Source organism: Buceros rhinoceros, unplaced genomic scaffold, assembly GCF_000710305.1.
Source record: "Buceros rhinoceros silvestris isolate BGI_N320 unplaced genomic scaffold, ASM71030v1 scaffold347, whole genome shotgun sequence".
Lineage (NCBI taxonomy): Eukaryota > Metazoa > Chordata > Aves > Bucerotiformes > Bucerotidae > Buceros > Buceros rhinoceros.
Window position 1 is genome coordinate 54,714 of NW_010423793.1, and position 12,773 is coordinate 67,486.

General features: G+C 41.9%; 1 protein-coding gene across 1 annotated transcript in view; it reads left to right on the plus strand.

The window, feature by feature from the left end:
* Nucleotides 1–12,773, plus strand: part of DOCK8 (dedicator of cytokinesis 8) — a 72,098-nt gene that overhangs the window by 35,806 nt on the left and 23,519 nt on the right. The window contains exons 21-27 of the mRNA XM_010140531.1: nucleotides 1,584–1,753; nucleotides 3,574–3,669; nucleotides 4,965–5,060; nucleotides 5,845–5,994; nucleotides 8,442–8,555; nucleotides 9,600–9,755; nucleotides 12,522–12,661. Coding sequence (XP_010138833.1) covers nucleotides 1,584–1,753; nucleotides 3,574–3,669; nucleotides 4,965–5,060; nucleotides 5,845–5,994; nucleotides 8,442–8,555; nucleotides 9,600–9,755; nucleotides 12,522–12,661 — 922 coding nt within the window. The remainder of the gene's footprint in view (nucleotides 1–1,583; nucleotides 1,754–3,573; nucleotides 3,670–4,964; nucleotides 5,061–5,844; nucleotides 5,995–8,441; nucleotides 8,556–9,599; nucleotides 9,756–12,521; nucleotides 12,662–12,773) is intronic.

Consider the following 12,773-nt stretch of genomic DNA (forward strand, 5'->3'; position numbering starts at 1 on the left):
GCAGTGGAAAAGGACCTGGAGGTGTTCATCAACAGCAGCTGGATATGAGCCTGCAGTGTGCCCAGGTGTCGAAGAAGGCCAATAGCAACTTGGCTTGTATCAGAAATAGTGTGACCAGCAGGAGGAGGGAAATGATTGTCCCCATGTACTCAGCACTCTTGAGGCCATACCTTGAGTAGTGTCCAGTTTTGGGACTCTCATTTCAAGAAGGGCATTGAGGTGCTGGAGAATGACCAAAGAAGGGCAGCAAAGATGGTGAAAGGTCTAAAGAGCAAGTCCTACGAGGAGCAGCTGAAGAAACTGGTGCTGTTTAGCCTGGAGAAAAGGAGGCTGAGGGGAGGCCTTATTACTCTTTTCAACTACCTGAAAGGAGGTTGTGGGGAGATGGGGGTCGGTCTCTTCTCCCATGTTATGAATGACGGGATGAGAGAGAATGGCCTCAAGTTGTGTGAGGGGAAATTTAGGTTGGATATCAGGAAAAATTTCTTTACAGAGAGGGTCATTAAGCATTGGAACAGGCTGCCCAGGAAGGTGGTGGAGACCCCATCCCTGGAAATGTTTAAAAAACATGTGTATGTGATGCTGAGGGACATGGTTTAGGGACCCTGTCAGTGCAGGGTGAACGGTTGGACTCAATGATCTTTAAGGTCTCATCCAATCAGATGATTCTGTGAAACACGGGAGGTTCCCTCTGAACATCAGGAAATACTTCTTTCCTGTGAGGGAGACCAAGCAGTGGAAGTTGCCCAGGGAGGTTGTGGAGTCTCCAACCTTTGGGGATATTCTAAAGCCATCTAGACATGGTCCTGGGCAAGTGGCTTTAGGTGGCCCTGCTTCAGTAGGGAAGTTGGACCAGATGATCTGAAGAGGTTCGTTCCAACCTCCACTGTTCTGTTATGTTGCTGCAGCCTGTTGTCCTAAAACCTGTAGGATCCAATTTGATCGACTGCTATGTACCAACTGACTTACCACCACACAGCTGTGCTCTGGGAACTAAAGATATGTAGGCCTTTTCCTCTTTCAAATATGCATTTAAATCTCCCTTGAGGCAGATTTAGACTAGTGTTAGGATTTACTAAAATCTCTGAGCTTGCCTACATTTGGAAATTCTTTATCCTGGAAAAATAAGGTCCACAGGGAAGCTGAAAACTAAGTAATCATTTAGCGAAATTCCTCCTGGCAATGCTACCTTGGGTACTTTGAGCGTGGTGTTTAAATGTTATGTGTTGAAGGTGATGTTTTGTGTTTAGGCCTGTGACTTTTAATCTACAGCAAATTAAAAAGATGTGGAGAGAAGAAGAGCTGTTGTAGTAGTGCTGCTTCTCAGATAGCCCTGTTAATCTTTAGCTGCTGTTTGTGCAACCCTCCTGTCAGCTGTTGACTAGGAAAACATCTGCACCTTGTCATTCACTGCCTGTGTAATTTGTTAATGAAGCCATTGGTAGTGAGATTTTCAGGAGCTTCATGCTATTCAAAATGCTGATGCTATAATGGCACTGAGCAAAGCTGGCTTGAAACTCATGTTTCTCTCATATATATGTCCTTTAGTCTTAGTTCAAACATCTCCCTATGGGCAGGTGCAGGCAGCAGTGCCATTTTGACAGAGTCTCGTTATTACACGTTCGGACGCACTTCCGCAGTGTCTGTTGGCAGCAAACTCCTGCAGAGCCGAGTGATAAGCTGCAGCAATCCTGACATCGCTGTTACACAAACTGCTACTGATGAGGAGGTCAAAAACATCTTGTCATCCAAGGTAGGAGAATGAAGTCAAATATGGGCAGATTTGTATGGGCCAAAATCTAGTAATCTAGGGTTTAATCGAATTTGAGGGTTGGATTTGCTTCTTGTAAGTACACTGTATGTATCACAAGAAGCGTTTGCTGTTTATGTGATTGGGGATGGGCGCATGTTAAATCCCACTGCTAAATTCTGATGTCTCTTACCAGTGAAGGGAACAAGAGGTAAGAACTGTGTCTCTTGTTGCAGGCTTAGGCAGTCCACAGAGGGATTTGCTTTTTTAACATGTCTCACTGTCCTGTTCTTCCTGACATTTAGGTTCTCTTCACCTCTGGTGTCATGAGCTGGACGAGGTTGCACAGAGTCAGTGTGAGAAAAGACTACTATAGATTACAGTAGAAACAGATTCACTTTCTGAAAGGGGTGAAAGAGTCCCTGGAAGGGAAATAGTTTGCCTAAAATCCACTGATAATTTATTCTTGCTCCTTTTAACTCTTTTTTTTTTTTTTTTTTTTTTTTTTTTTTTTTTTTTTTTTTTTTTTTTTTTTTTTTTGAATCACAGAGCCTGTATGGTGCTAAATAGTTTCCTCTAAAAAAAAAGAAAAAAGGAGGGCAGTAGGCAATTTATATACAGCAGCCCCATGGGTTTTATCAGCTATAGTACAGATGCCACATGAATATTTAGTAACTGGGACTTTCCCACCACTTAATTCAACCACAGAGTGAAACACAAAATTCCTCTGTCTTTCTCATCCACAACTACGTAAGCCACCAAGATGCTGCAGGATAGAAAGAGCAATGACAGCCGAGAAGCAGGATTTTGCTTCCCTGATTGGCAGCTGCTGCAGGTTGGTCTACAGCATCCCAAGCAATTCCCAGAGCTTTATGAGAATGGCTGTGCCCAGATCTCTGTGGAAACCAAAATACGGAGTTCCTCGTTCAGGAGGAGCTGGGAAGCTGTGCCTCTGACAAAACCAGGATTATTCCCCTGTGCAAGAAGCCTGCTCCTAGTTGCAGCCCTGGCAGAGCTCCAGAGCAGCATGTCTGCTGAGCTCTGAACGGTATTCCCCTTCCTTTTCTCGGAGTGTTACCTATGTAAAATACTGCTTCTCAGGCAGGTTATTTTCAGAAATGTTTTGAAGTCTTTTCTCCACCGAACAATCCTGTGCCTCCCCAGTTAAACTGAGTAGGTGCTTGTCTTCAACAAATGAAACCAGAACTAGTACGGTGCACAGGCTTTGCCTGATATGTTTATATGGGCATATGTATTCATCAGTAGCAGTATTTAATAATGTAGATTGGAACTTAATAGATTTATGAATTTTACTCTAATGTACTGTGTCCTAAAAAAAAAAAAAAGCAGAACTGAAGGCGCTTTTTCCTTTTTTCCTAAATTAATACAGTTAAAATGTTTGGTATTACAGCTTCATCACACCGATAAATGTAGCAATTTATAACTGGCTGCTGCCATTCCATTGCTTTTAAAACTGACATTTCTTTTAATGGAAGGAAGACTGTCAGGTCCTAGTTAGTTGCGGGTGTGGAGCCACCGGCTAAACTTAGAGAAGAGAGACCAGCCTTCGGCGGGTGGTCCTGGCGTCTCCGAAGCGCGGCTGCAGTGCTGGAATCGGGCAGGTGGTGGCAGTGTCGGCGTTTGCAGGAGCTCAGGTGGTCTGCCGCCTCTGCTGGGAAGGGTGCTGGAAAGAGAAGGGTGGTTTAGGTGAACATCTATGCATACCTTCCAGAAAAACCACCCCTGCTGACTGCGTCTCTCTTAATGAGCTTAAGTTATGTATTAACGTCCTATGATGTATTTCTTCCGGCTATGCCCTCCAGCCTATGGATCACAGCTCCAGTCGAATGTCTTTCTATGTTGAAGGAACGAATGACATGCCAAGTGCCTGTGCAAGCTCAAGACCATCCAATAAAAAGGTAGCCTGCTGCCAAGTGTGAGGGAGCACATTAACAAAGCCTGACACCTTCTGAGGCAGTGCTAGTAATTAGCACCTCTAAATGAGGAGAGGGGGTAGAGAGAACAAAATAACAACCAGTTTTATCAAACAAGGAGTTTGTGACAAAATACTGAATCAGTGGGTAAATATTAGGCAAAGTTTTCTGTTTCTCCTTCAGAGTCTTTAGATTCTTCTTCCAGGACAGATTTGGACAAGTAGTAGCCTGCCTGGTTCCTCCGTTTGCTCTCTTTCTCAAGGTCTTAGGGCCTCTGTCTTTTTCGACTGCTGTTCACCCTTTGATACCTGCCTTTACACATTACAGTAAACTGCATTCAGAAATACTTGCCATCTTTTTTCTTCTGTAAGGAATGTTATTCCTTTCCCCTTTTTGTAGCTTTTAGAACCAAGAAATTACTTCCTATCTTGAGTGTGTATCCCCAAATAGCTTTTTAACAACACAGAAGATACCATATCACATAGATGATTTTTCCATAGCTGTATCTTGTGTTTGGCATTGATAAGGAGCAGCAGTTTTGATTCAAGTAGCAAGGGAATAACCCTGCAATGAGCAGTTCAGAATCTGGGTTACAGTTAAAAAACTCTGCTTTATTAGTCTTGTTTATTGGTTCTATTTCTGTCAAAAAGCATAGAGGTTTATACCCAATCTGAATAATGGAGGCTTAATACGAACTATTCAATGTAAATATGCTTAGCAATCTCATTAGCTTTACTCTTTATATCAGGAATAGAAAATAGACATTGCAAGAAATTTTCAGTCCAGATTTGAGTTTCCTAAAAGTTCAGATCATTGAGATTGGGTGTCTAATGGTCAGATACGTACAAACCTCTGTACAAGCTCTGCTGTGGTTATTGCTGTGTCCTTGCCCACCAAAGAGACAATCTTACTTCTACTTTCTCTAAAAATACACGGATATGTTAAATGAAAATACTTACTGGGGAGTGGGGAATGTGACTGCTCCCTGTCATGCACACAGCCGGTGGCCTCAGGATAGACCAAAGGTATATCCCAGTTTAGTTATCTGGGGTTCTGGATCCACAGAAAAATGGGTCCCAAAGTCTGCTTGCCATCAGCATTCCTTATATGTCATTTTTGGTCAAATCTGCCTTCTGATCCTAGAGGGATGTCCCCACATCCCCACTCAGCTGCTGATTCTTGAGTATGGGGAATTTTCTCACAGGAAAGAGGGGGGATATTGAAATTGGAAGAGGGGTTAATTGAAAAGCCATTCCCAACACTCTGTTTTTATTATATAGCATTTCCATGAGGAGCTGGCACTGCAGATGGTGGTCAGCACGGGCATGGTGAGAGAATCTGTCTTCAAGTATGCCTGGTTCTTCTTTGAGCTCCTGGTAAGGTTTGACAGTGGTATTTTATGGTAAGGTAATGGTGAAAGAGCTCCAGAAAGCAGGTACTCCAGGCAAAGATTTACTTGGCTGGTGATAGCTTCAGTTATTCAACCCCTGTGTGAAAAGGAGAGGTCCCAAATAATGGAAGTACAACTAGAGAATTCTCCATATTCACCCCCATTCTCCACTGACAGCCTGCGGTGGCTAAGTCCTGCATGACCTACATGCACAATGGTCCACAGCTTGCAGAAGGCTGAAAGACAGATGTCAAATTGAGCCCTCCCTTTTCTGTGAATACCTGTTCCTGTCTTTTCCACTTTGTTAACAACATGGAAACAGTGTCAAGGCTCACCAAACTCAAAGTTTCACAGAGTCTGAGGTGATGGATGTCAGTCAAAAAACCACAGATTTCCACTGGCAGCATATAAGCAACCCCACACCAGGTCAAGAAATAAGAATTAATTCCAGAAGTGTCCGTCCCTGTCTGTCATCATGAAGGGCAAAAGTTGCAAACAGCAGCATGTCAGAGCTGCAGATCCAAGGGACTGATTCCAATTTCAGGTGCTGGGTGTAGTCAATGGTGTGAACATTAACAGGAGTCAGTGTGTGTCTGTGCTTGAGACTTGGGCTCTCTCTTGTCATTGCCAGGACATGTGGGATATATCATAGTGTCTCTGAGAATATAAGAGTGATAACGTTCAGGAGAAAACAAGTACAGAATCTCACACCCATGGACTAAAGCAGTAGTTCTACCTCCATTCTTTGATTGTTTTTTTCTTCTTTGCAGATAAAGAGTATGGCTCAGTATGTTCACAACATAGAGAAGCAAGACAACCCAAGAAGAAGCCGGTTCTCTGATCGCTTCAAAGATGATATTACCACTATAGTTAGTGTGGTTACTTCAGAGATTGCTGCACTTTTAGTCAAACCACAGAAGGTAAATGCATGAAATAACTACCATGGATCCTTGCTGCTTACCCTGTATTACACTGAGCTGTATTTAATTCCATTTCACCTTCAGTAGTGTCACTAGAATTAGGCCAAAACTGGGGTGATATTCTCACATGGACCGTAAGCAAGAGTTGTGGCTGTCCGAGGGGCTGTCTTTTACTCCCTGTCGGAGAGTTTTGGTGTTATTCAGGCTCAGCTCCCAAGCCTGCTTCTCAGTGTGGCTGCAGGGTGCAAGGCAGGAATGGCCTTTTCATCAATGGGAAAGATTGGACAGTCATTTTGAGTGGCAGTGATGCTTTACGCCAGGTTAGCTGGGGCATCAAACTGCAGCCCAAGTAGGACTTATTCCTTTTATCCCCTTTTCCTGTTACCTTAATTTCTATTGTGCAGTTTATTTCACATTTGACTTCTCTGATGGCAGTGGGCTATGCAATATGAAGGCAGTATTCCTCTTGAGGGTTGCAAAATCCAGCCACAAGTGATCCGACCCCAGGTCTCTTTAAGGAGGCACTGGCCACGTGAAAATTAAAGACAAGAAATAAATCCCGTTAAATTCTTCCTCCTGACATATTTTAACAAGCACTAATATAACGGATTACAAAGTCAAAAGGATCACACAACGTGGGGTTTTTAACATTGATATTGTCAGCTTTCATCACTGATGTCACTCCGCACGGGCCAGTAGGCAAAGTTGAGGCCACAGATGGGCACTAGGTGACTGTTGCTTCGTTCAGTCGTTGCATCTGAACGACTTGTTTTCGTGCCCCAGAGCTCCCATAGCCCAGCAGTGTGCTCTATCACAGGGCAGATCAGGATGGAGAGCTGGCCTGCAGAGTCACTTTTCAACTAGCTCAGTTTCCCGATCCACTCCCCATGTATGTCCTGCTGTGCTGTTGAGGAGCAGAAACTGGGAAAGGGCCAAGACCAGACAACTGCGAGTAGAGAACAGCAGAAGTGATTGTCACTGTCCTCCCAGAAGTTGTTCCTGGAGCTTTGCTCAATGCTTTGGTGTGCTTCCATTGCTAGCCATGGAAATAATTTCCACAGAAGTGTTTACTTAAGGCATCAGTAACTTTTTTTGTAATATGTTGTGTAATAAACTCTGTTACATTGAAAATGTTTTAACGGAACTGTAGGTTTTGTGAAGAGATTGGTATTTTATGACTTTCTCACAGGAAATACACAGGGGTTTATTGGCTGTTAATTCGATTTGCTTTTGATAGAGTGAGTGTATAGAACCTGATTATGTGTGAAAAATCTCACAAAATTCTGCGGTGTTTGCAGAATTAGGGCCATTGGTTAGTTGTACAGAACAGAAGGAGGTAATGTGTGTCTGATTTTTAAATCCAAGCAGTAATAATCTATGTTTCAGTACTTAGTTGAGCATGTCAGATTGCCTTGGATTCTACGCTGATATGTCTGGCATATTTTAGCCTACCCAGTTTGTCGTGGAAAACTAATCTATTCTTCACAGTAGAAAAACGCTTTGCCATGTAAATTCCAGGTTGTAGGAAATATGTATATATTGCTCAACAGCAACAAAAAAGTTGAAAAATGAAAAATTAAATTGTAAGCATCCTGAGGTGCTGCATGCCTGTTCTCACTAGTAAGATACACCAGTAGGGGCAATATTTTTCTCAGTCATCTTCTCTGTCAGTCTCGAGTGACCCCACCTGAGGGCTCTGAGCATTGAATGTGTGCAGATTTCTCAGGCACCTTTACAAATTCCTCTTTGTGAGCTACACATGCTACTGAGATTTGGTGATTTAAAATGGTGTGTTTGAAGTAACTGTAGCCTTATTTTAGAGGGCATCTGAAGTTCTTCGTGATTTTTTGCTTAGGGGCTGCATATCTCTGGTAATCAAGTCAATTCTAAGCATACAAGAGTTCAGCAGCTGAATGGTAAAACCCACAGATTTATTTTGCCACTATTTTTTTACTGTCAGTTTTACACTTAGAATTTCTAAACAAAACACTTGGCATTCCATCAGCAGAGCCAGTTCAGATTCTTATTAATATTTTAAGACAATATTCTATATTTTAAGTACCTAAACTAGCATTCTTTAATGTTAAAGATTCAAATTAAAAAAAAAAAAGGCATATGTGGGATTGCAGTTATAGGGAATTCAGAACAGGTCTCAAATTCCATTTCATTGTTGTCAGCCCAAAGGTTTACATAGATAAACTTGTTCATTCATCCTGTAGTGTTCCTCTCTGAAAGCTACAGCTGTTGAAATATATACAGGAGTGACTCTGTATAATTTTAACAAGATCATGTAAAGTGGGAAATGGAAACAATCCTGTCCAGTATGTTCCATGAGATGTTTCTGGGACATGTCCCCTATATTATTTTTTAATGATTCTAAAAAGTCTTCCACCTTTATATAAGCTTTATACATCATAACTGCAATTTTTTAAATTATTTTTTTGAAGGAAAGTGAGCAAGCAGAAAAAATAAATATCAGCCTGGCATTTTTCCTGTATGATCTTCTTTCTTTAATGGACCGAGGATTTGTGTTTAATCTCATCAAACATTACTGTAATCAGGTAGGCACCATGTATGGTTGTGTTTGCATTTCCCTTATGACCAGTCTGGTATGCTGTTCTGATTCATTTATCCATCAAGATTCTTTGAGCTGTGTTAAAGGGCCAGGTAAATTTCCTATTTCCTGTTGCATATGTAGAGACTTTAAACCTCTCTTGAGTTGTGGTCTGCAGAAAAAAATTGAGCAGAGGTTAAGACTCTTAGAAGATGCACTGCTGCAGGGCATCCATGGAGGCAGTTTCTTCCCTTATTTATTGCATCCCTCAGCAGCAGGCTCTGCAGACCATACAGAGCAGCTTTTGGTCTCTGACTCTTCCACTGCTGTAAGGACAGTATTTAGATTTGGAGGATTCAACCAAAATATTCCATATGCATCTTCTTGCTTTACAAGACTCTCAAAATTAAAAATAAATGAAGATGCAGTGTGTTGTTGTGAAATTGTCTGTTGTATTTGAAAGGGAAAGTATTCCTTCTGGTTTGTGATGTGATACACCTGCTGTAGTTTTCTGCCAAAGAAAAGCCCTCTGTCAGCTGATAGTAGGTATGAGAATGCAAGGTGGCTACCACTCTGGTTTCCCACAGTATGTGCAATGCTCCACTGATGTCATTGTTGGTATGAAGGGAAATGACAAAACTGTTGATGCTCTCTGTTGCCTAGCAGGACCGCTTATAAGTTTGCCACAGACTCATCACAGTGGGTTGGTTTTTTGTTTGTTTGTTTGTTGTTGTTTTGGGTTTTTTTGATCTTTGTATTATGCAAAAAGGGAAAAACATTGTATGTTTTTTCTTTTGGGAGAAAAAAAATCAGAACAATTTATTGTCTCTTGGGAAGTTGCTAAGTCAGCCAGGGAAGGGCGAGAGAGACGCTACTACTGCCAAAGAGCAGCTAATGGATGGAAACTAGTTAGGTACAGGAAAGCAGAGAATGTTTTAATGCATGCTGGGCTCTTTGTCAATTTCTGTTACAGGAAGCAGGATATTTCACTGAATGTTAATTTAAGTAGCGCACACCCATCACATGACACCTTTTTGGTTTGCTTTTCTAGCTCTCAAACAAGCTGAATTCCCTCTCCACTCTGATTTCTATGAGACTGGAGTTCCTGAGAATTCTCTGCAGCCATGAGCATTACCTCAATCTGAACCTCTTCTTCATCACCTCCGTGTCGGCTCCAGCATCCCCCTCCCCCTCCTTATCCTCCCAGGTAAGCATCCATGAGATGTATAAATCCCACATGAAGCAGACACATAGAACAAGACTTATGTTGCTCTGTATTCAGATACTTAGGTTAGAATTAGGATCAGGGAGAACAACTTCCCTCTTGAAAGAAAAGGAACAGAATAATGAAGAGTAAGGGAGTACTACTGCAAAATTGCATCTACACGAGTTAAAACTTCACCTGACACAGATATGTGCCCCTCTAGAAACATGCAAACAGAAAATGACTGCTAAGGTCAAGTCTAAAAGGTCTAATAGGACAAAGTCTAAAAGGAACGTGGTTCTGAAAGCTAATTTACAGGTGTACCTATATCCCATCTATACACAACCACAAATATGTATTTCAATATCTGGTTTGGAGATCTATGGCATATAGCAGTGCACAGAAAGCTTTCTGTGTGTTTGTCTTCTAGCTGAACTTCTTGTTCTCCAAGTGGATGTAGATGCCACCACTATGTATGTTAGTGATTAAAAGACTGCGATTTTCAATATCCTGGAATCATGGGTTTCAATTGAGTCTTAGCATTTTTCAGAGCAGGATCATCATGCTTTCTTTTTCAAATAGCAGTATTCTTTGTTCTGGGTTCATCCCCACCCCGGTGCTACAGATAATGCTATGACTTTGCCAATGATTTCTCTGTGTTTTCTGGACAGTGTTTTTCTTTTATTTGAACTTTATGATTTTTCTCTGTGGAAATACTCAGGTATCTGTGTAGAGTAGACATCTCTACACAATTTTTGTGGATGCCCCTTCTCATCACTTATCATTTTCCCCAGGATGTCATTCCCAGTACACGCACATTTTTCCAGACTTGACCTGATGATAACACAGCTCTAGAGTTCCTGAATGTCACAACCTCCCATCCATCATCCTGGGCCTGGAGTTCACAAATACATTCGTTTAATAAATTGTTGTCTGGCATGCCACATGCTAGTGCTCTTCTGGCATGCCAGTCTTGTGCTCTTCTCTGTATTCTGCTTAGATGCTTGCTTTTACCATGGGGCAGACTCCTTAGCAAAGGGCGCTGGCCTGCCTGTTTTCTACCTTAGTGCGCTTGCAGAGATCAGGACTGGGATGAAGCATTTCAATGAAATGCCCCATAATTGCTACATCCCTTGGATGCTGGGGAATGGAACTGAAGCTAAGAATTACAGGAGGTACAAAACCACTCTGAGTAATCGAGCAGTTCAAATTCATGGTTTCTTTTTCAAGTGTCATTGCCAAAGAATAGTTGGATTCTAAGATGTGCTGTGTTTCATACCTTAAGGGTTCTGACAGGTCAATAATAGTAAAAAATGTTTTCTTGAAATTTTTCTTGGTCTTAAAAGCAAAGCGTTGTCTTAGAGGCAAGGTTTCCCAATAGTTGTGCTTAAAGTTAATCTTGGATGCCAAAGAACTAGAAGTGGGACTCTTCTGCTTATGGAGAAAAAAGAAGTCAGCATAGCTCTTGCAACTAGTTCTAGCAAGTTAGAGCTGCGCAGACACCAGTTTAATCATTCTTTCCTTCAAGAAATATAATCAAGTCTGTTTCTCCTTTAGGAGTGAAACCTGCACAAATCAGTAAGAGTTTTGTGGCCCTTGGATGATTTAATAGATTAGCTGACCACACTTGCAGTAATTTTGATCTGTCTGCAGGAGTGATGCCTAGCTAAGAGTGAGATTTTCAGTCAGAAATGTGGCCTTGTGAATAAATCTTTTTGAATTCTTGGAGAGGAAGCAAATTCACTTAACTGGGTGCTCTACACTTTAACATTATTCCACACAAAGCGTACAGCCAATGCCTATACACTTGAGGTTGAAATGGGAGTGGTCTTAAGTACTTGGATCCAAAATATGGGGCTGCTCAGAGACGTGAGTTTCATTTGACCCAATATGCTGGAAGACAGATGCCACAGTGTGGTATACTGCTACTTCATGTGTTTTTTTCTGGGACTATTCCCAGGTGACTGACAGAAATATTGGGAAAGAATATTGAAGAATATAAATTAAAAATGAAATTTGGACTCATAAACCTCAGTAGCTGCACTGGAGAGTAGAGTTTAAGACTTATGCTCACCTGATCAGGGAACAAAAACATTCCAGGTGACCTGTGGCACAGACCTGTGATTGGAAAAGCTAAGAAGTTCACAACACATATATAGCAGCAACTTTCCACTCCATTCCTGGGCTGGCTATATATCAGTCATAGCCGTAAGTTACAGGAGTTTGAAGGCTGCTTTAAATTATACCAGCTGCTACCAAGCTCAGCCAAGGATTTCCAGGGTGAAAGGAAACACTGTTCACAAGTCTTTCCTGACCTTACTTCCATGTTAGATATCATGGATGCTGAAGAAGGCACAGTCCGGAGCTTCTGACACCAAGGTCCCTCTTAACGTAGAGGCAGCCTCTTGCTGTATGATGCCTAATGACTGGTCTGCAACAGTAAAATCAGTGTATAGAGTTGTAAACATGGATAAAACTCTGACTTTGTGTCCTGTCCAAACTGATGAATACAAGGTAGGAATTTTGCATCTCAAAAAAATGTCAAATGAGGGGCTCGCACAGAATGGAAAGGATAAGATTGTGTCCCAGCAAGCAGCTCATTTGAAACTGGATGCTTTTTGTTTCGCTCTCAGATGTCCAGCCTTCTTTCAAAGTCTGTGCTTTTCCTCTGGTAGAGATGTTCTGTTAGCTACATGGAGCGACTATAACCTCTTTAAGAAGTTTTAATTTCAGTGATCATTCTTTAACACTTCTAATATACTTCTACAGAACTCTAGCTCCTGCTCTAGTTTCCAGGACCAGAAAATTGCCGGTATGTTTGACCTCTCAGCTGAATACCGTCAGCAGCACTTTCTGACCGGCTTACTGTTCACGGAATTGGCAGCAGCGCTGGATGCAGACAGCGAGGGGTGGGTATCTCACTTCACAGATTTTAGAATGGGATCGAGTCACCTTATTCTCTTAGTTCATAGTTTGATTCTATGGCAGTCCTGTTTCCCCAGCTCTTCTCAGATCAGTCAC